Below are 20,680 nucleotides of genomic sequence, written 5' to 3'. Positions count from 1 at the left end.
GGACGGTCCCCTCCCCACGGCCAATATCCAGAGCGAGGGCGGCGGGAGCAGAAAGGCAGGACAAAGCCGCTGACAGTGCCGGCAGTCCCCGAGCGCGACAGGGACTCTCCGCAGAGCCTGGGGGCCCCACTCGGCTTCTCGGGGAGCCCCCTGCCCGCTGGCCCGGGCCGAGAGCCTCGGGGCTCCCAGCCCGCCCGGATCGCGGATTTGCCCGAGGCCGGCGGGCGGCGGCGTCACGTGAGGCGGCCCGGGCCGCGTGACCCGGCGGCCCGGCCCCCGGCGCCCCCTCCAGCTCCGCCCCTTCGCCCGCCACTCGGTAGAGGTTCTCGGGCCCCGACGTCTCCGAGGTCCTGGCGGCTGGGCCTGGTGGGACGGCGCGCGGCCGCGGCTGGCTTCCCAGGTACCCCGGCGGGGCGGGGAGGCTGGGCGCGGGCCCGAGCGCACGGAGGCCCCTTCCCCTCGCTTCGCCTTCCCCGAGGGCCCGGCCGGCGCGCCCCGTTCCTCCTGCGCACTGCCCCCGGCCCGGGTCCCCAGACCCCCGGTCCATCCGACGCTGCGGCCAGGCGGGTGATGGGGCGGCCGGCTCCGCGCCGTTAGTGCCTCTGCTAGCGTTTCATCCGAGGAGGAGGAGGGACGGGGTGGGGGAGAAGCTCTGGAAAGTTTTCCCGGGTCCCTCTCTTTCGGGAGCTGCGGAGACGACGTTTTGCTCGGAGCTGAAGTCTGGCAGTGCTCTGGGCGCTGGTCTGCGCGAGAGGAGACCTCCCCTCTGACTCTCCCGGTCCTCCCTCGGCCCTTGCCAAGATCTTCGCATCTGCTTCTAAGCCTCAGTAGGTCGCCATACTCTGCACCGTCTCCCTTTCCTCCGCAACACGGAGTCCACCAAAGGGGTTTTATTTAATAGGGACTTTGGTCCAGGAGTGCGATGAACTGAGTGAAAAGACATTTCTCTAGTCCTGCCTCGGTTAAGCTGCCTGCTTTATTTAAGATGACCGTCTAGGCACTCTCTATTCTGCTCTTGTAAGTGACTTTTTATGTTTATTTGCACGTGAGACACTCCAAAATCATCTGCTGCAGAACTCTGCATCTGAGGATTACAGTTTTATAAAGCAGTTTCATAACACTTAAGAAAACCCAGATTCATAGTCTTATTTGGTTTGGGCTTATTCTTTTTGGAGGGAGGATTATAGCTCTCGGAGGCAAAAACTGAGTTTCTGAAGCTGGTGTGTGTTGTAGACTAGAACATGGAAGTATCGAGGTGTATAATGCTGAAAGGAATGGGGAAAATGATTTGAACCTGACAACAGTGTGTGATGTGCTTTAAATTTTAGCAAGTATCTATTTGTAGTGAGCACAGGTGAATTTCATCTCTTTGGACTGCCATCAGGGTTGAATAGGTATATTTAGAGTCTGTTAATATGGCAGTTAATCTGTGGAATGGATCTCTTTTAATCCATTGTGCAAATACCAGTCCATTTATTAATACTTCTAGACTAGTCCTTTTTTCCTACCCTCCCTCCTTTCTGTTGAAGAGGAAGGGTATTCATCTTTAAAGAGATTTCTTCTGCAGTGATTTTTATGTGATCCAAACCATCAAGTTCTGAGAACTTCAGAAAGCAGGTAGCTATAAAAATCAGTGCTATCAAGTTTGCGGCTTAAAAAAAAAATTCTTTAAAATTGTTTAAAGAGTTGCCTCTGTGTTCTATGTCCAACAAAAGCTTGGCTTCATTTTAATAATCAGCAGTTCAAGCTGGGAAGTCCAAGACAGTGTCTTCTTTTATCTGAAAGTCAGAGTGGGGAAAATGAAACAAGGGAAGTGAAAGACCTTCATTATCATGATTACGCTGCTCGTTCTGTGTGTACTGCATTAAACAGTAAGACAGGCAGGGAAAACAGGGTTTGGACCCTCAAGGAATGTCGAGTGCAGACAGACATTGAAGAAGAATGTACATCACCTGTAATTCATATCATCTAAAGAGAACAAGTTAATATTTGGGGTGTAAGTCCTTTAAAAAAAAAAAAACAACTTTTTTTGAAGTCTAGTTGCTTTATAATGTGGTGTTAGTTTCTACCATACAGCAAAGTGAATCAGCTATATGTGTACATATATACCCTTATAAGTTCTTTTTACAAAAGAGGTATATTGGATTGCTCTGTTCAGATAGTGAGATTTCATATTGTAAAAGGTACTGTGATACTCAAATTGAGTCCATTCCTGAGCCTAGACGAGCCCGTAGCAAAGTTGAGTAGCCAAATCTATTTGATTCTTAAGTTTGGATAGAAAGAGTTAAAGTAGCTGAGGTGACCTCTCTTCATATATACATATATATATATATATATATATATATTTAGTATAGATATGTTTAAAAAAATGAGATCGTACCCATGCATACGTAATATATTGTAAGTTGTGAAATGACTTCAGAAAATGATGAATCCCATCCAGGGAAGGTTATACTCAGACCATTCCTGAAGTCTGATGGTCTGTCTCCATCCCACAGTCCCAGAAGAGAAGATTCCATGGCTTTTGTGAGCTTAGCATCCCAACGGGGAGAAAAGAATATTTTTGCCCCAATATTCTTTTTGATGCTTAAGAAAAAGTTTGAGTTTTGGAAATAAATAAAGTCTGTACCCTGTCTGGTGCTTCAATCCTGAATTCAAGTGGTATCTTGAAAACATTCAGTAATGCTGTCTACAGCTGTGGAAGTGTTGCAGAGGTGACTGCCAGCAACTTCTCCCATCCCTCCACTACCGTCCCTCCTCCCCTCAAGAGACGGAGTCTGTTTCTGCTCCCTCTGAACCTAGGCTTTCCATGTCACTTGCTTTGACCAGTAAATGTGGTAGAAGTGCTGTGAGTCAGTTCTGGACCTAGTCCTTAAGAGCCTGGCAGCTTGAGCATTTACTCTCTTGGGGGCCAACAGCTGGTATAGAGGCTTGAACTAGACTGGGTGGAGAAAGACCACCTGAGAAGGTTTATGTGAAGGAGGCCTGGCCTGTTTCAACCCTGGTTAAGCGCCCAGTGCCTGCGATCCCAGCTCAGCCCACTTAAAACACAGAATTGAGTGAAATAACAAATGGCTGTTGTTTTAAGTCACCGAGTTTTGGGATGGCACGTTACTCAGCAACAGATAACTGAAACAGCGTAGCACCTCGTGCAGTGAAACCCTGGGTATGGATCCGGTTCACGTGTAAGGCCGTCCCAAGATGGGATCCACGAGCACACTATTGTGGTCAACATACGCAGTGGCATGCTTTAAAGATAAGTCTCTCAATTAATTACATCTTTATTTCATATTACATAGGGATGCACTAGTTGAATTAAGTACAGTTTAATGAAGACTGTGGCTATGTCTGGTTGCTCAGCTGGTAAAGAATCTGCCTGCAGTACAGGAGACCTGGTTCAATTCCTTGGTTGGGAAGATCCCCTGGAGAAGGGATAGGCTACCCACTCCAGTATTCTTGCCTGGAGAATTCCACGGACAGAGGAGCCTGGTGGGCCACAGTCCATGGGGTCGAAAAGAGTCGGACACGACTGAGCCACAAAGCACAGCACGGCACCTGGCTGGCTATGTCTTGTACTCTCCTAGATGATGGTTAAGTCAAAAGACAGTTTCTTTTGTGTAATTGGTTGTTATTTGTATATATGATTGTTATTATCAGTCTTAACACTTGGTGATAGCAGTGTCTGACATGTTTCAGAGGAACTGCCCATTGCTGAGATGTCGGATGTGTGGTGTTCCTTGAAGTTTGCCACTTGATGAATGTAGCATCATCATCATGATTGTAGTCCTAAGTGCAGATGTAAGATCTGCTGCAGTGAACACAAGTCTGGAAAGTGTTTTGCTTTCAAGGGTCAAGGAGAGTGAATTGTATGCAAGCTGTCATTTCTAATGAATATGATATAGGACTTCAAAAAAGCACTGATGGATTTTACAGGGGCAGTTCTTACTGCCTTTTAAAAAAATTATTTATTTATTTGGCTATGCAAGTTCGTAGTCTTGGCATACAGGATCTTAGCTGTGGCACATGGAATCTGTTAATAGTCCCCTGACCAAGGATGGAACCCCAGCCCTCTGCACTGGGATTGGGAAGTCTTAGCCACTGGACCACCAGGGAAGTCCCATTATTGTCTTAAAAAAAAATCATCTGAGCAGCTTTTCATTCCAATTCTGATTCAGTTAAAAACAAAAAAAATCCGAAAAACCCTCTTTTCTGGAGAAGAAAATCTCATTGGAGATCAGATGAGTGCTTTTATAGACTTATAGTCTCCACCTCCACTGGACTCTGTATAGCATCTTTTTAGGTTTCCCTGGGCAGTGTTCTTTTCCATCCTCCCCCCTCCCCTGCCCCTTTTTAAAACATTTTTTTAATTTTTTTGATGTAGACCTTTTTTCAGAGAAGACAGTGGCACCCCACTCCAGTACTCTTGCATGGAAAATCCTATGAATGGAGGAGCCTGGTGGGCTGCAGTCCATGGGATTGCTAAGAGTTGGATACAACTGAGTGACTTCACTTTCACTTTTCACTTTCATGCATTGGAGAAGGAAATGGCAACCCACTCCAGTGTTCTTGCCTGGAGAATCCCAGGGACGGGGGAGCCTGGTGGGCTGCCGTCTCTGGGGTTGCACAGGGTCGGACACATCTGAAGCGACTTAGCAGTAGACCTTTTTTTTCCCCTTAAGTCTTTATTGAATTTGTTACAATATTGATTCTATTTTATGTTTTGGTTTTTTGGCGATGAGGCATGTGGGTCCCTGGCCAAGGATCAAACCTGCACCCCCTGCATTGGAAGGTGGGGTCTTAAGCACTGGACCTCCAGGGAGGTCCTACCCTTATTTTTTATTGGTTTGCTCCATCTTTTGTTGCTACCTCCCCTCTTACTTTCAACAGAAAGCCTTCCCTCTTCGTTCACAGGGAGAATTTATGAAAGAGAATGCGCTTAGATAAATATCAAACCCACAATGAGATACCACCTCACACCCACTAGGGTGATTATGATGACAAAGACAGACAATAAGATGGAGAAACTGGAACCCCCTACATTGCTGGTGGAACTGGAAAATGTAGACTCTCAGTAGCCAAGAGAGAACAGTAAAGAAGGAAATTACCTCCAACTTTTTAAATTCCTTTTCATCAGATCTGTCCTTCACTTTTCACATGCTTTCAAACCGTTGCAGCCTGGCCTTATTCACTCACGGCCTCCCTGAGGCTTCTTCTTCTTAGAGTTGCCAATAATTTTTGGTAAATGGAACAGACGTTTCTCAGTCCTCACCTTGTTTGGCCTCGCAGCAGCATTTGACCCAGACACTGCCTCCGTTGTGTCCCTAGGCTCCTGTGACTCTTCCTGTGGTTTTCCTCCTGCTCTGCCTCTTCCTCCCGCCTCTGTCACGAAGCCCTGCTTCTCCCTTTGCTTTTGGAGTTCCTTTGAGTTCTGTCCAGGACACTCTTCTCTTCTTACTCCACACGCTTTTTCCTGAGTGATCTCGTGCCAGATTTCCAAGTCTCCAATCCAGATCTCTTGCTTTTTAAAATTATTGTTGTTATTTTTTGAAGTAGAGTTGATCTGCAGTGTTAGTTTCAGGTGTGCAGCAAAGTGATGTGGTTATACATTTGTGTACCTGTCTATACAGCTCTCTTTCTTGATCTTTAGATTTATGAATCTGTCTATTCTACATACCCACTTTGATATCCCACAGGTAGCTTAAATGCCCAGAGTAGAATTCCTCATCTCCCCCTGAAACTTGCTGTGTTCTCTCCCATCGTGAGTGGTTGTTAAGGATCCCTCACTGCCTGAGCCGAGTGCCAGAGTGTGAGCCTTGGCTCCGCCTTTCCCTGATGTAGCTTCCTCCTCCCATTCAGTCAGTTGCAGAATGCTTTTGAATCTGTCTCTGGGTTGTTTTCTCCACTTCTGTTTACCTGGCATAGACTTCCATTCTTTCTTCCCTGGTTACCGCAGCCACCTTAGGCCCTGGGTGTGTCTCCTCCGTCATCCCCATCTAGTCTCTGCATTCTGTCGAAGTTTCCTTCACAGACACACATCTAATCATGCCACTTCCATGCTTAAGTTCCTTTGGTGGTTACTTGTTGCTCTTTGGATGGACTAAGCTTTTTGGATACACTATACGAAGAGCCGACTCATTGGAAAAGACGCTGATGCCTGGAAAGATTGAGGGCAGGAGGAGAAAGGGATGACAGAGGATGAGATGGTTGGATGGCATCACCAACTTGATGGATATGAGTTCAAGCAAGCTCTGGGAGATGGTGAAGGACAGGGAAGCCTGGCCTGCTGCAGTCCATGGGGTCGCAAAGAGTTGGACACGACTGAGTGACTCAGTAGCAACAAGCTTTTTGCAGCAAGCATGGCCACGCTGTGGTTAGCATCTATTTCTGTGCCTTGAAACCACCCCCTGCCGCCCTGATTCCATGAAGTTCTGCTGGGGGCGAGATTGGCTCTGTGTCTTGTTTACCTAGAGGACATCCAGTAAACACTTACAGAGTGAATATAGTGTGCTTCTGCCCATCCATTGCTGGGATTGTGGTTTGGCTTTAGGCCATCACAGGGCACAGGGATACTCTTCACGCAGTGGAGAGTAGTAGGTGAAATCATTTTAGAGATGTCCCCGGAGGAGGGGTTCATGACACCAGAAATAGATTTGAACTTGGGCCCATCCATTTTTTTAACTATTCACTTGTCTATTTTTATGCAGCCTATTTTGCTAAGTCTGCATGCTTGGTGCAACAAAGAATAGAAGGATAGAAAAAAATTATTTGTAGTCATGGAGATTTCTGGTTTCCTTTTGAAAATAAAAGTATGTCATAAAAGCAGCATAACTTCCGAACCCTAAAGTTATCCTCTTTTGTTGCTAGTGCTGTGTCCACTTGGGTGGTTTGCTTTGCTAACCTGAGTATGTGGCTTCTGTAAAATGATTTCTTCACTTACAATGAAGGGGCTGTCAGATTCCCAGGTGTCCTAGAAATGCCTCAAGCTTCTGTGCAATGACATGATTGCAGCCTCTTGGAGGATGAAGCTTAAGAATCGCTTCCTAGGCCATTATTGCACATTGAACTTCAAATCAGGTAACCTGTTGGTGGGTGAGAAGTAACAGTTGTCTTCTTCAATGAGTAATGGACTTGAATGAAGCTGATGAGGCCAAAAGGAATCGCAGTAAGTGTTAGGAAATTATAAGAGAGCAGTCATGCGGCCTTTCAGTGAAGGTAGGAGGATTACCGTGTCACCTGCACAGAGGCGTCTTGATGAGGGCTGGCAGAAACCCCTTTGGAGAACACTTCATTCTTAGGGTCCCATAGTCTTTGTGGAATTTGTCAAGTATTTGGGGCATTCTTTCTTACTCTCATTCTTGAGTGAGTGAGAGTCATTCAGTTGTGTCCGACTCTTTCAGACGCCATGTACTGTAACCCACCAGGCTCCTCTGTCCATGGGCTTTCCCAGCCAAGGATACTGGAGTAGGTTGCCATTTCTGTCTCCAATTTTCATTCTTGCCACACAGCAATACTGCAGAAAAGAGAAGGAACGACAGTTGTTCCAGCTGTTTCAGTATCAGTGTCTCAGCCAGTCTCTGAAACTTTGCTGTTTTGCAAGACTTATGTCAGAGAATAGACGAAATAGTTTTAAAGTGTATTTTTTAAAGGGTGAAGTAGTGAAAAGAATACCAATTTATCATTCTATAATTGTTTTTAATTTCTTATTAATTTGACTTGAATTTTTTAGCCAGTGCCCTTTCTTTCCCAGGATCAAGGCACCTGGGAAAGGTAATTATTAGTGTTTCTTATGTGTATTATTTTGTTGTATAAGAGTTTTGTGTGCAAATAAATTTGTGAAAGTGTGGGTTAAATGATTTTAAGTAACTTTTTTTTCACAGAAGTAAAAGATACTTACCAGTTTTCATCAATTAATAGCCAGACAAAAAAATAAAAGGTAATTACAATTGCAAGCCATGATGGAAACATGATTAACCTAACAGTATAAAATAATTACATAACAAAAGTGTTTTTTTATTTAAAAGATTTTTGAGCTCATTCTCTGGAGGCTTGTCTGGACCTGGGAAATACGTTTGGTGTCGAGATCAGTGTTGTAGCATCTGCTGGGTCTCAAAAAGCTCATCAGAATAAGTGCAGAAGAAAACAGTAAGAGTATCATGTGGCTCTTCTGTAACTTCAGAGGTTTTTTGAATTGCTTGTGTTGTAGCATAGCTACAAGACAACAAGTTATAATAAAATTGTGCTTCAGAAAACTTTACCCCAAGCCCTAGAATTCCTCTGTTAGAAAGTCTTCCTAGAGTTGAAATACAATGTACTCCAAAATGGGGAAAGATGGCCACGCCCTAAATCTTTTGTGTTCAAATGGGAACTTACACCGATGACAAAAGGAGGCTATAAAAAAACACTTGTTCCTGCAGGAAACCTGGATGAGCTTCACTGAGGAAATGCTTTCATGTTGTCATATGCTGGAGAGAATTTGACTTTTGGAACTTCATATAACTGGTTTCTCGGAGATGTAATTTTTATATAGTTGTAACTGTTGTGCACATAATTTTTTTCCATTTACAGGTATCACCTGGCCTGTGTGTTGGCATGTTTGTCTCATTGCTTACTTACTTCTTCCACTTATATTTGCATTTTAGTTTTCCACTTACTAGGATTGACTTTCCGTTAGTCCTAGAGTTTCTCAGAGGCAGGGGTCATAATTGTATTGCTTTATGATTTTCCCCAGAATTATTGGTATGTGGGGTCAGAAGAATGAATATATATTATCATTTTGTTGACATTATCAAATGGTAGTGCTTTTTTGTAAGACATCGTAGACTTTATCAATATCTCATTAACTATAAATAAAGCCCTATTTTAAGATGGCCTAACAGCTAAACTTGGAGAAGGAAATGGCAACCCACTCCAGTGTTCTTGCCTGGAAAATCCCAGGGATGGTGGAGCCTGGTGGGCTGCCGTCTCTAGGGTCACACACAGTTGGACACGACTGAAGTGACTTAGCAGCAGCAGCAGCTAAACTGATAATTAAAATCATTACCCATCCAGTTTATGAAAATAGAGAAACCTTTACTTGGGATCTTCAGTTTGTATTATAAGTGCTCTAAAGTTTTTTCAATTAAAAAATCATTTTTCATATTTGCCATGACTGTTTCTGGATGTCGTCTAAACCTGGCTATGGCTGGTATGCTGAGGAACACATAGGGCATTTTAGATGGATTGTTCCAACACTCAGAGTCCTTCCTGTTTCCTGTGAGGATATCAGCTTCCGTGATAAAGAGTGATACAGTCTCACTTCATGCCCCGAGGATGACACCAGCCAGAGGAGTCAGAGTCTGGGAGCTAACCAGTTCTGCTGGGTGTCTCACTCTGTTATAATCTCTTTTCCTTAGCAAGCTTTCGGGTGAGCAGAAGACGGGTTGCGGGGGTGAAGTCCCATCTGTGACATCAGTCTCTTTTGTGCCAAATACATCTGGGTAGAGTTCGGGGGGTGAGGTCTTTGTGGATGCCGAGGGCTGGCTTACAAGGCGACCCTAAATTTCTGGTATCGTTTAGTATTGAGACCATTATTTGATCAGAAACTTTCAGTATGAAAGTTTTCCTGTATTATTTTCCTCCATTTCCTGTTTTTAAAAAAAACTCTAAACATTTTCAAATATATTTTTGCTAGATCAGTAAAACAGTGCCTTCCCGTACCTTCCCTTAACACTCGGTTCTTAGGGGGATCAGAAGATTGGCTGCTGCATACTCCTCAGTCTCCAGGTCTAATGCAGGTTTCTGTAATTGGAAGGTCTGTGTCTCTCCTCTTGATTGAATTTGCGTTCAGAGTGCAATGAAACAACCTTTTCTTCCCCGTGCCACCAACTCTGAGGGACAGTGCCAGTTGCTAGGAGAAGCCAGCCCAGGGAATGTGATACAGGTCTGTGGTCCTAGTGCATACAGAGTCAGTCTGTGGCAACACAGGATGTATATTCGTGTTTTTTTAGGATGTATTTTCTAGTGGCAGAGATAATACAGAGATCTGAGTGGGTTGGCATATTATCCTTTGAGAGTGTGAAAGTCGCTCAGTCGTGTCCGATTCTTTGCGACCCTAGGGACTCTACAGTCCTTGGAATTCTCCAGGCCAGAATACTGGAGTGGGCAGCCTTTCCCTTCTCCAGGGGATCTTCCCAACCCAGGGATCAAACCCAGGTGTTCTGCATTGCCGGCAGATTCTTTACCAGCTGAACCATAGAGGAAGCCCTTGAGAGGGTTAAACTCTTTAATAATCTCTGTTTCCATTTGTCTTTTTTGTTCTTTCATGTTTATTTTATATCCATATAGCCAAAAAAAAACAAAACATTGATTCACCTATTAATGTACAATGAATGATAATTCATGCTGAACATATCAGTGCTATTTATGAGAAAGTATTTCCTAAAGAAAATAATGGCTAAAAATAATGTTGCAAAAAAAAAATCACTATCTTGTTGAACTTCACGAGTAACTATTTAGCGTAAAGGGCATGCTAATTACAACTCATTCTTTATGATTATCAGTCAAGTCCTGGAAGGACACGTTCATCATAGCATTTAGTTTGGTCTAGTTTGAATTGCTGTAAGTACTGGAAAGTTCTAAGGTTATATTTCTTTTATGAGTAGAAATGTTCCATTCACAATTTCCCTAACCTGAGCTTGCTTTCCCGAGACAGAATTATGACTATACTTTTCCTAAATTATTTTTTAGTTCTGAAACTCTTCTACATTTAACTTTTAAAAATAACATGCTTGAGTTTATTAATACAGGCTTGGTAGAAGCCCGTGGGACCTTTCTTTGATTTTTGAAAATTGTGGTTAAAATATGCATGACATTAAATTTAGCATTTTAAAACCATTTCTGAGTATACAGTTGAATGATATTAAGGCCATTCACGTGGTCATGCCAGTGTCACCACTCTCAGTCTCCAGAAGTTTCTCGTCATCTCTCCTGAAATTCTGTATCCTATTTACTAACACCCCATACCCACCTCCCCCAGGCCCTGGCAACCTCTTTCTACTTTCTGTCTCTGTCAATTTGAGTACTCTAGGTATCTCATGTAAGTGGACACATACAGTATTTATTCTTTTGTGTCTAGCATATTTTACTTAGCATAATGTCTTAAGGGTTCATCCTTATTGTGTGTTAGTATTTCATTCCGAGGCTGCATAACATCCCATTGTATACATGTTTATTCATTCCAGTGGGAACATATTTTGTCTGTCCGTTCATCTGTTGATAGACATTTGAATTTTCTATCTTTTGGTTGTTGTGAATAATGTTGCTTTGAACATTAGTGTACAGCTGCCTGCGACCCTGCTTTCAAATCTTTGGGGTATACCCTAGAAGTGGGGTTGCTAAATCATATGGTAATTCTGTGTTTGATTTTTTGAGAAACTTCCATAATGTTTTCCATGTTGGCTGTTCAGTTCAGTCGCTCATTTGTGTCCGACTCTGCGACCCCATGGCCTGCAGCACGCCAGGCCTCCCTGTCCACCACCAACTCCTGGAGCCTATTCAAACTCACGTTGGCTGTAGCATTTCATATTCACACCTTCTACACTTAAGTTTATATTAAAAATTCATTTTACAGATTTGCCAGAAGCATTCTGTCCCCCTAGGTAGTGAATTGAAGGTACAAATACCTCTTAAAACTTGTAACAGATTAGGATAAACATAGTTAAGATAACTAAATTTTTATTTTCATTTAAAATGCTTGTTTATTTTTTATCACAAAATATGTATTACAGAAATTTGGAATATAGTTAAGCAAAAAAAAAAATCACCTCTATCTTTCTAGAGAAGTACATTATACATGATACTTAAAAAATTGTATTCTTGTTCTATATACATTATACTTAAAATTGTATTCACATAGTACGTATTGTTTTATTATATAAGTCTTCCAGAGTACTTCTGGGTTTTGTGGGTTTCTTGGTTTGTTTTTGTTTTTCTCTTGGAAATAAGCACATAGTGTAGCTTTTGGTCAGCATCTTGCCTTGCAGTGCCCACTAACGTAGGACGGAAAAGCACTGGACTGTCGGCCTTAAGACACCTGGTTGTCACGGTTGTTCGGTCGCTGAGTTGTGTCCAACTCTTCTGAGACCTCCTGGACTGAGCACACCAGGCTCCTCCGCTGTCCCAGAGTGTGCTCAGATTCATGTCCACTGAGTCAGTGATGCTATCTAACCATCTCATCCTGTCATCCCCTTCTCCTTTTGTCTTCAGTCTTTCCCAGCATCAGGGTCTTTTCCAATGAGTCGGTTCTTCGCGCATCAGGTGGCCAAAGTGTTGGCACTTCAGCGTCAGTCCTTCCAATGAATATTCATGGTTGATTTCCTTTAGGATTGACTGGTTTGCTCTCCTTGCAGTCCAAGGGACTCAAGAGTCTTCTCCAGCACCACAGTTCGAAAGCATCAGTTCTTCAGTGCTCAGCCTTCTTTATGGTCCAGCTGTCACATCTGTACATGATTACTGAAAAAAACGATAGCTTTGACTAGACGGACCTTTGTCAGCAAAGTGATATTTCTGATTTTTAATATGCTGTCTAGGTTTGTCATAGACAAGGAGGAGGTAATGGCAACCCACTCCAATATTCTTGCCTGGAGAATCCCACGGACAGTATGAAAAGGCAAAAAGGACAGCCTGGCTAATCACCGCTGAATACTTTACTAAGGTACATACTATCCAGGGTGGCTTAGGTTGAGTGGACCTAGTGAACCTAATGTGTGTGAAAATTCTTCCCTGTTAGTGTCACATCTTCAGTACATTCATTGGTAGAATAACTTCACAAGTTGCTATTTGAAGCATTTAATTTGTTTTTGAAAACTCCAGAGTGATGATTTAAATGAAACATAGTTAAACTGTTTATGTTCCTCTACAGTGACATCCATACAGTTAGATGAAAACTGTTAGTACCTCTGCTTCACATTTAGGCACAGTTAGTAGATGTCATAGGACATCAGCATTGTCCTAACTAATGCCGCTTTTCCTGTGATGGATCCTTGTATTTCCCAGTCATTAAAAGTCACAGGGTTCTTCATTCTGGTAAGTGCATGGGTGCTAAGTTGCTTCAGTGATGTCTGACTCTTTGTGACCCTATGGATTGTAGCCCATCAGGCTCCTCTGTCCATGGGATTCTCCAGGCAAGAATACTGGCGTGGGTTGCCTTGCCCTCCTCCAGGGGGTCTTCTGACCCAGGGATCGAACCCGTGTCTCTTAGTCTCCTGCATTGACAGGCAGGTTCTTTACCACTAGCGCCATCTGGTATGTCTGATACAGATTTCATAAAAAGTTAAGTGGTTAATTTTTAGTGATTCTGCCTGCTTTGGCTTTTTTGATTAACACTTTATAGTTTTGTGATAGAGGGTGGAATGTTAAGTCTTTGAAGTTGATAGAATTATGCTTCTTAGTATGATTTTCTTAATAACCAGTGAAGATACCACTGCCCCCAGGAAGAAGAGTAATTAAATGTCTCACCACAGTAATCTAACTAATGATGACGATGGTCATTCTGAGCTAATCAGAAAATTCTAGTGGTATTTATATTTGCATTGCGCTGCCTCATTAAAGACACACCTCGAGCCCAAGCTCAGGACTGATTTGTGTCATGGGCAGCACAGGACAAGTGCTGGGTTTTGATAGCTCCACAGAGCTCTTAGAGAACCTTGTTTCGGTTCTGAAGATTCCCTGTTCGTGTTATCAGTTGGCCAGGTTGAGTCTAGTCTAATGAAGACCCACTCCGTGCCTTGGTCCACAACCCAAGGGTATTCTTTGTGTCACATGCTCTTATGACCTCTCTGAGGATGAAGGACACATGTAGTCTTCAGGGCCTGCCTTCTCAGTGGTTTTGGGGGGAATGAAGGTTCCAGTGACATTCCCAAGGTTTAACCAGGTAAATCCAGACAGAGGCATTTTGGGGAGTTGGGGGATGGATTTTTATTTTTATTTTTTTGGAGGTAAATTTCTTTTATATTTGAGGCATTTTGAAAAGATGCTGGTGTACATGTCTGAGACAAGGTAGTCAGAAGGAAGCCGTGTTGGGAGCAGTTCAGCCTTTGAAGGACTGATTGATGTTCTCTGTAAGAAGAGTCTCAGGAGTGGGTGTTGAATCCTGACTGCCCCGTAACCTGGGGAAGTCATTTCACCTTTGAACCTCTCTCATTACCTGGTGAGCGTGGATTATGGTCTCTTCCTTGTGAGGATATTGTGAAGATTAAATGAAATAATGCCTGTGAAGCTACCTAGCACAGAGCAGGTCCTTGATCCTTATTAGTTTCTGACTCCCTGCTCTTGCTGGTTTCGTTACCAGGAGTAAATTGCTTGCTTGGCTAGTGTCACTGCCTTTGTTTTCTCATGTGTTCAGAAATCCCTGGAGCTTATTCTTTGCATCTTGAACTGTAGATTTTTACAGAGCAGCTTTTTGGAAAACCCAGGCTTAGGAAGGTTATCACATCCCATGGATTGATTAAAAGTAAACCTGGGACTAGAACCCAGGCCTCAGGGCTCCAGTCCTTTGCACCAGGCCAGGGTTATTGGTAATGCTTTCTGCTTTTCTGAGGAGTGTGGGCATGGAAGATATATGCTTTGACTTTTTTATTGACTCTCAAGTTACCAGCATTTGGAGCAGTATCTCATAAAGCTTCAAGTCATTTAGCATGCATAAACTCAGTTCGTATAATGAGCTATCATTATGCGCGTTAGCTTGATTTTTTTTTTTTTTTTTTTTAGCAGATCACCAAACCCTTAGGGCAGAGCTGCCTGTAAACTGATTAATGACTTCAGAATAATTGCACTGCTGTCAGGAAATTGTATGACTTTGAATGGTCGTATCCTTTTGTGTTATAATTTTAAAGGTGGTGAATCATATTTTTGGCTGATATAATAATTCCCCATTTAAAATGTAATTGTATGTTACCATAAAGTATTAAATTTTGACACAGTTTGATATAGGTTTTGATTTAGTTCATATTCTAGAAGAATGGTGTTTGGATTTTCTTGGAATTTATGTACCTATATCCCCACTGTTTCATTTCTTGTGTTTTTCTCCCCTTATTTTGTAAGAGGCACAAGGCAGACCATTTGGGGGGGCATCCTTCTGTTACTTCTAAAAGCCTTTAAGACTGTCTTCTTAACATGCAAAGAACGCTTCTAAATCAGGAACTAAGAAAAGAATGACAGTCCAGTGGAAAAAATAGTGACTTTATGTAATAGGATGACACCTGGTCTCTTAATCATATGAGACTGAGAGGTGAAAGGTGCACGCGCTGGCTCCAGGTGGCATGATTTCAGGTCCTGAATCTTCATTACTAGTTTGAGCAAACTCTTAAAATCCCTTTGTCTCCATTTCCTCGTCTGTCAAGTGAGGATTAAATGAATTAAAAATGTAAAATAACTTGGGACAGTATTTGGCACACAATACTCAAGAAGTGTTAGCTGTTGCTATGATTGTGATTATTTAAAAAAAAATTATCCCAACCTCACTCATCCTATGAGAAATTCAAGTTTAAACAAAGCTGAGACACATGAAAACACACTGTGAGCAAGGGTGCAGGTGAAGGGTGGTGCCGTACGTGGATGATTCTTTTATATTAATATATTGGTAGTGCTTTCAGTTCAGTCGCTCAGTCGTGTCCGACTCTTTGCAACCCTATGAATCCCAGCACGCCAGGCCTCCCTGTCTATCACCAACTCCTGGGGTTCACTCAAACTCACGTCCATCGAGTCGGTGATGCCATCCAGCCATCTCATCCTCTGTCGTCCCCTTCTCCTCCTGCCCCCAATCCCTCCCAGCATCAGAGTCTTTTCCAATGAGTCAACTCTTTGCCTGAGGTGGCCAAAGTACTGGAGTTTCAGCTTCAGCATCATTCCTTCCAAAGAAATCCCAGGGCTGATCTCCTTCAGAATGGACTGGTTGGATCTCCTTGCAGTCCAAGGGACTCTCAAGAATCTTCTCCAACACCGCAGTTCAAAAGCATCAATTCTTTGGCGCTCAGCTTTCTTCACAGTCCAACTCTCACATCCATACATGACTACTGGAAAAACCATAGCTTTGACTAGACGGACCTTTGTTGGCAAAGTAATGTCTCTGCTTTTGAATATGCTATCTAGGTTGGTCATAACTTTCCTTCCAAGGAGTAAGTGTCTTTTAATTTCATGGCTGCAGCCACCATCTGCAGTGATTTTGGAGCCCCCCAAAATAAAGTCTGACACTGTTTCCACTGTTTCCCCATCTATTTCCCATGAAGTGATGAGACCTGATGCCATGATCTTCGTTTTCTGAATGTTGAGCTTTAAGCCAACTTTTTCACTCTCCACTTTCACTTTCATCAAGAGGCTTTTTAGTTCCTCTTCACTTTCTGCCATAAGGGTGGTGTCATCTACATATCTGAGGTTATTGATATTTCTCCTGGCAATCTTGATTCCAGCTTGTGCTTCTTCCAGCCCAGCGTTTCTCATGATGTACTCTGCATAGAAGTTAAATAAGCAGGGTGACAACATACAGCCTTGATGTACTCCTTTTCCTATTTGGAACCACCATATCTACTACTGCGGGTAGGAATACCTTAGAAGAAATGGAGTAGCCATCATGGTCAACAAAAGAGTCCGAATTGCAGTACTTGGATGCAATCTCAAAAACGACAGAATGATCTCTGTTCGTTTCCAAGGCAAACCATTCAATATCATGGTAATTCAAGTCTATGCCCCAATCAGTAATGCTGAAGAAGCTGAACGGTTCTATGAAGACCTACAAGACCTTTTAGAACTAACACCCAGAAGAGATGTCCTTTTCATTATAGGGGACTGGAATGCAAAAGTAGGAAATCAAGAAACACCTGGAGTAACAGGCAAATTTGGCCTTGGAATACGGAATGAAGCAGGGCAAAGGCTAATAGAGTTTTGCCAAGAGAACGCACTGGTCATAGCAAACACCCTCTTCCAACAACACAAGAGAAGACTCTACACATGGACATCACCAGATGGTCTACATTGAAATCAGATTGATTATATTCTTTGCAGCCAAAGATGGAGAAGCTCTATACAGTCAGCAAAAACAAGACTGGAAGCTGACCGTGGCTCAGATCATGAACTCCTTATTGCCAAATTCAGACTTAAATTGAAGAAACTAGGGAAAACCACTAGACCATTCAGGTATGACCTAAATCAAATCCCTTATGATTATACAGTGGAAGTGAGAAATAGATTCAAGGGACTAGATCTGATAGATAGAGTGCCTGATGAACTATCGATGGAAGTTCGTGACAGTGTACAGGAGACAGGGATCAAGACCATCCCCATGGAAAAGAAATGCAAAAAAGCAAAAATGGCTGTCTGGGGAGGCCTTACAAATAGCTGTGAAAAGGAAGAGAAGCGAAAAGCAAAGGAGAAAAGGAAAGATATAAGCATCTGAATGCGGAGTTCCAAAGAATAGCAAGAAGAGATAAGAAAGCCTTCCTCATCTATCAATGCAAAGGAACAGAGGTACTGGTTTAGCAGAGGACGATTTAAAATAGCTGTTAAAGGTAAAAGAGCTATTAGATTTTGACCCTGCTGTTCTACTTTTAGGAATTTATCTTAGAAACATACATTAAAAAGACATGTATGTATGCAAGCAGTAGTTTTCAGTGTTGTTTATGTTAGCAACAGACTGGAAGTGACTTATTTCTGGTGGGAGACATTTAAATTGTTAAATTCATATAATGAAATGTGCTTTTGGAACCACTGAAGAGAGATGACGTACATGTGTTAATGATTCCAAAGATGTACTATTAAGGGGAAGGGGGAAGCTTTTACCCCCACACCCCCACACCTGCCATGTAAGTCTGCACTGTCTCTGGAAGGAATTAGAATCAACTGTGGTAGCAGTTGCCTTTGAAGAGAGGGTCAGGGAGGGGTGGTAGGGAGATTGACTTCCCTGTATCCTTTGGTACCATCTGGAACAGAAAAATGTTAACATGCCTAAGTGTTAGTTTTTCCCCTCTCTGAAGTCCTTTATGTGCTCCCACCAACACACACACACACACGTGTGTGTGTGTGCATGTACATATACCCTCATGCACACTTTTCAGAACAAATGTTAGTCCAGGGGTCCGACTGTGCAGTGATAAAAACCAGCCTGTGCTGGTGGTGGTTAACGCTTACTGAATATGCACTGTGATCCTTGGGGCATTGCAAGCATCTTACTCTTCTCATCCAAGCAGGTGCTGATGAGAAAAACCTCCCTGGGTGGTGGAAACTGAGGCCCTGGCTAAGTAAGCCCAAGACCCAGGGCTCTCCTATAGTTGCTGGCAGAGGTGCTGGTGCCAAAAAGACCTTGACTCATGAATCTGTTTTTAGAGATCTAAGAGAGTGAGTTGGAAGGACCATCAAGAGTTCTGAAAACTCATTAGAAAACCCTGGATGTGTCTGTCAACTCTTTGATTCTATTTCAGTTTCCAGAGGTGAGAGCCAGAATGGAAACTCACCTGGCTTGATAGATTTTTGTGCTTCGTGCAGCCCCCTGGAATCTCTAGAAATATTTTTGAACCCTCAGAGAATTGGAGCTAAGACCAAGATTCTTTTTGTGAAACTTCTTGAACAGATCAAGTGTGTTTTACGGAAATTGGTAGATATCTCTACCTTGTATAGGATGCTCTTTAAGCTGATTGCTACTTGGCCTGAAGGCTGTAGTTATCAACTCTGACACCATGATGAGGGTGAATTGGCTTATCCTTGTGCGTATAACATTTCTCGGTGTGAAATGCAATGTGGTCTGTATATATGTAGAAAAGGTAGTCATATAAATTATGCATCGAATATGGTACTTTTCTTTTATGGTTTCATCCAGTAAATCTTAGGCTACTGCTTCTTCATATTTTTGCCACTCCAGGCTGTTGAGGGATGTTCCATTTCTATCAGTAAACAGTGCCTCATTGGGGCAGTGGTTTTTCTACAAGGGACCCAGGGGTCTTTTAGGGTATCCTGGGGGCAGTAGTGGAGAGTGGGAAGGTAGAGATAAATGATCCTGATTTTTATAACACACACACACACACACACACACTCACACTCACACTCTCTCTCACACTCTCCTAGTTGAGATGAGAATTAACTCTCTTAGATGAATATTGTAAGCTTTAACTTTATCTCATCACCCTGGAGGCAGAAATCCCTGATGAGACCTTGATTTCGCTGGTTGGCATGTCTTCTCTTTGTTTATCTGCTGTCAGATTGCACGTAAAACATGCCCGTGACCAGTGAGCCCTGACTTGTAAGCAGGCACGACAGACAGCTGGTTCTAGCCCGTGGTTCTTCTCGTTTCAGGAAAAGGCACAGCTTCGAAGGTGGAGGAAGGATTGGACACGGTGCTGGGGAACGTGAGCCGTCCATTTAACCGAAAGTAGGTGGTTTATTCCGAAATCAGCTTCTGTTTTCCTCTTTATCTTCGTGGTCTTTTTCTGTTTCGGTGAGTGGCTGTTTAATCTCTTCTGGAACCCTCTTTGTTTGTTACAGCAGAGATGTCGGCTCCTTTGTAGGAATTACTTGAAGCCAGAGTCATGGTGGACGTGGGAAAGTGGCCCATCTTCACTCTGCTGTCGCCTCATGAGATCGCGTCCATCCGGAAAGCTTGTGTCTTCGGCACCTCAGCCAACGAAGCGCTGTACGTCACTGACAGCGATGAGGTGGGCCTCTCCCAAACCCCAGAGCTTCCTTCTAGGGCTTTCCGGGAGGTTGAGTCTGCCATGTGCAGACTGAGAAAAGGAGGGCAGAAGGAGAACCTGAAATCCAAAAAGATGCTGTGTCTTTGATGTAATTTGTCTTTTCCTTCAGTTTCTTGATTTAATACCCCTCATCCCTGCTGCCCTTCGAGTTTCATTGCTTGTTGTTGCCCAGTAGCTTAGTCACGTCTGACCCCCTGACTGCCACACGCCAGGCTTCCCTGTCCTTCACCATCTCCCAGAGTTTGCTCACACTCATCTCTATTGAGTCAGTGATGCCAGCCAACCATTGAGTTTCACGGTACAGCCAAGTATTATAAAACTTAAGTAGGCAGCAGCGGTTGCATTTTAACAGCCGTATCAGTCTCTACCTATTTGCTGAGCAGTCAAGCTGAGCTGAAGCACGTCTTATGTTCAGGGTGGAGAAGGGACCCTTTGTGTAGCTGAAGGCCAAGTGACTCAGACAGAACTGTTTGTCTCCCAGGTCTTTGTATTTGGACTGAACTACAGTAGCTGTTTAGGAACTGGAGATAACCACAGTACACTTGTACCCAAAAAGCTGGAAGCCTTATGTGGAAAGAAGATTAAGAGTCTTAGTTATGGGAGTGGACCCCATGTTCTTCTCAGCACCGAAGGTAAGTGGCAACAAGTTCAGCTTCTTCTGTTTGTGGGAAATCGAGCGGTTAATTCTAACCTAAGAGGAGGTAGGGCTGTGCCACATACTGAGTTTCGAATGCTTTGTTTCTTAATTTCTGAGAGGAGGTACATAAAGCAGGTGAAAGTTATTAAACACTTCAGGCTCCCCCTTGGAACAGCCGTCGGATGACTTTGATTTTAAGCAAACTTCTGAGGTTTTAGACGACTTCTGTAAAGTTGTGGAAGATGACCCGCAGCAGACGAAGTGGTCCGTCAGCCCAGTTTTTCAGTGAGTTTTATTGTAGCATGGCAACGTCCAGGTTTTACTTGGTACG

The 20,680-nt window shown here is 43.3% G+C and overlaps 1 protein-coding gene across 10 annotated transcripts in view; it reads left to right on the top strand.

Moving 5' to 3' along the window:
• Window positions 1-292: 292 nt before the first annotated feature.
• RCBTB1 (RCC1 and BTB domain containing protein 1) overlaps window positions 293-20,680 on the top strand; it is a 68,758-nt gene continuing 48,370 nt past the window's right edge. For 5 of the 10 annotated variants that reach the window (XR_011466286.1, XM_070380331.1, XM_070380328.1 and 2 more), the window contains exons 1-4: window positions 293-400; window positions 19,315-19,390; window positions 19,504-19,673; window positions 20,194-20,344. Coding sequence is in view for 9 of the 10 variants with exons in the window: in XM_070380331.1 (XP_070236432.1) it covers window positions 19,548-19,673; window positions 20,194-20,344 (277 nt within the window). In the remaining variant the exon portion in view is untranslated. Of the gene's footprint in view, window positions 401-444; window positions 828-888; window positions 1,018-12,669; window positions 12,692-19,314; window positions 19,391-19,503; window positions 19,674-20,193; window positions 20,345-20,680 lie in introns of those variants that run through there. The other 5 variants (XM_070380329.1, XM_070380325.1, XM_070380330.1 and 2 more) reach the window with 5 other exon arrangements.

Source organism: Bos mutus, chromosome 12, assembly GCF_027580195.1.
Source record: "Bos mutus isolate GX-2022 chromosome 12, NWIPB_WYAK_1.1, whole genome shotgun sequence".
NCBI lineage: Eukaryota > Metazoa > Chordata > Mammalia > Artiodactyla > Bovidae > Bos > Bos mutus.
This window is presented reverse-complemented; position numbering and strand designations above follow the sequence as displayed.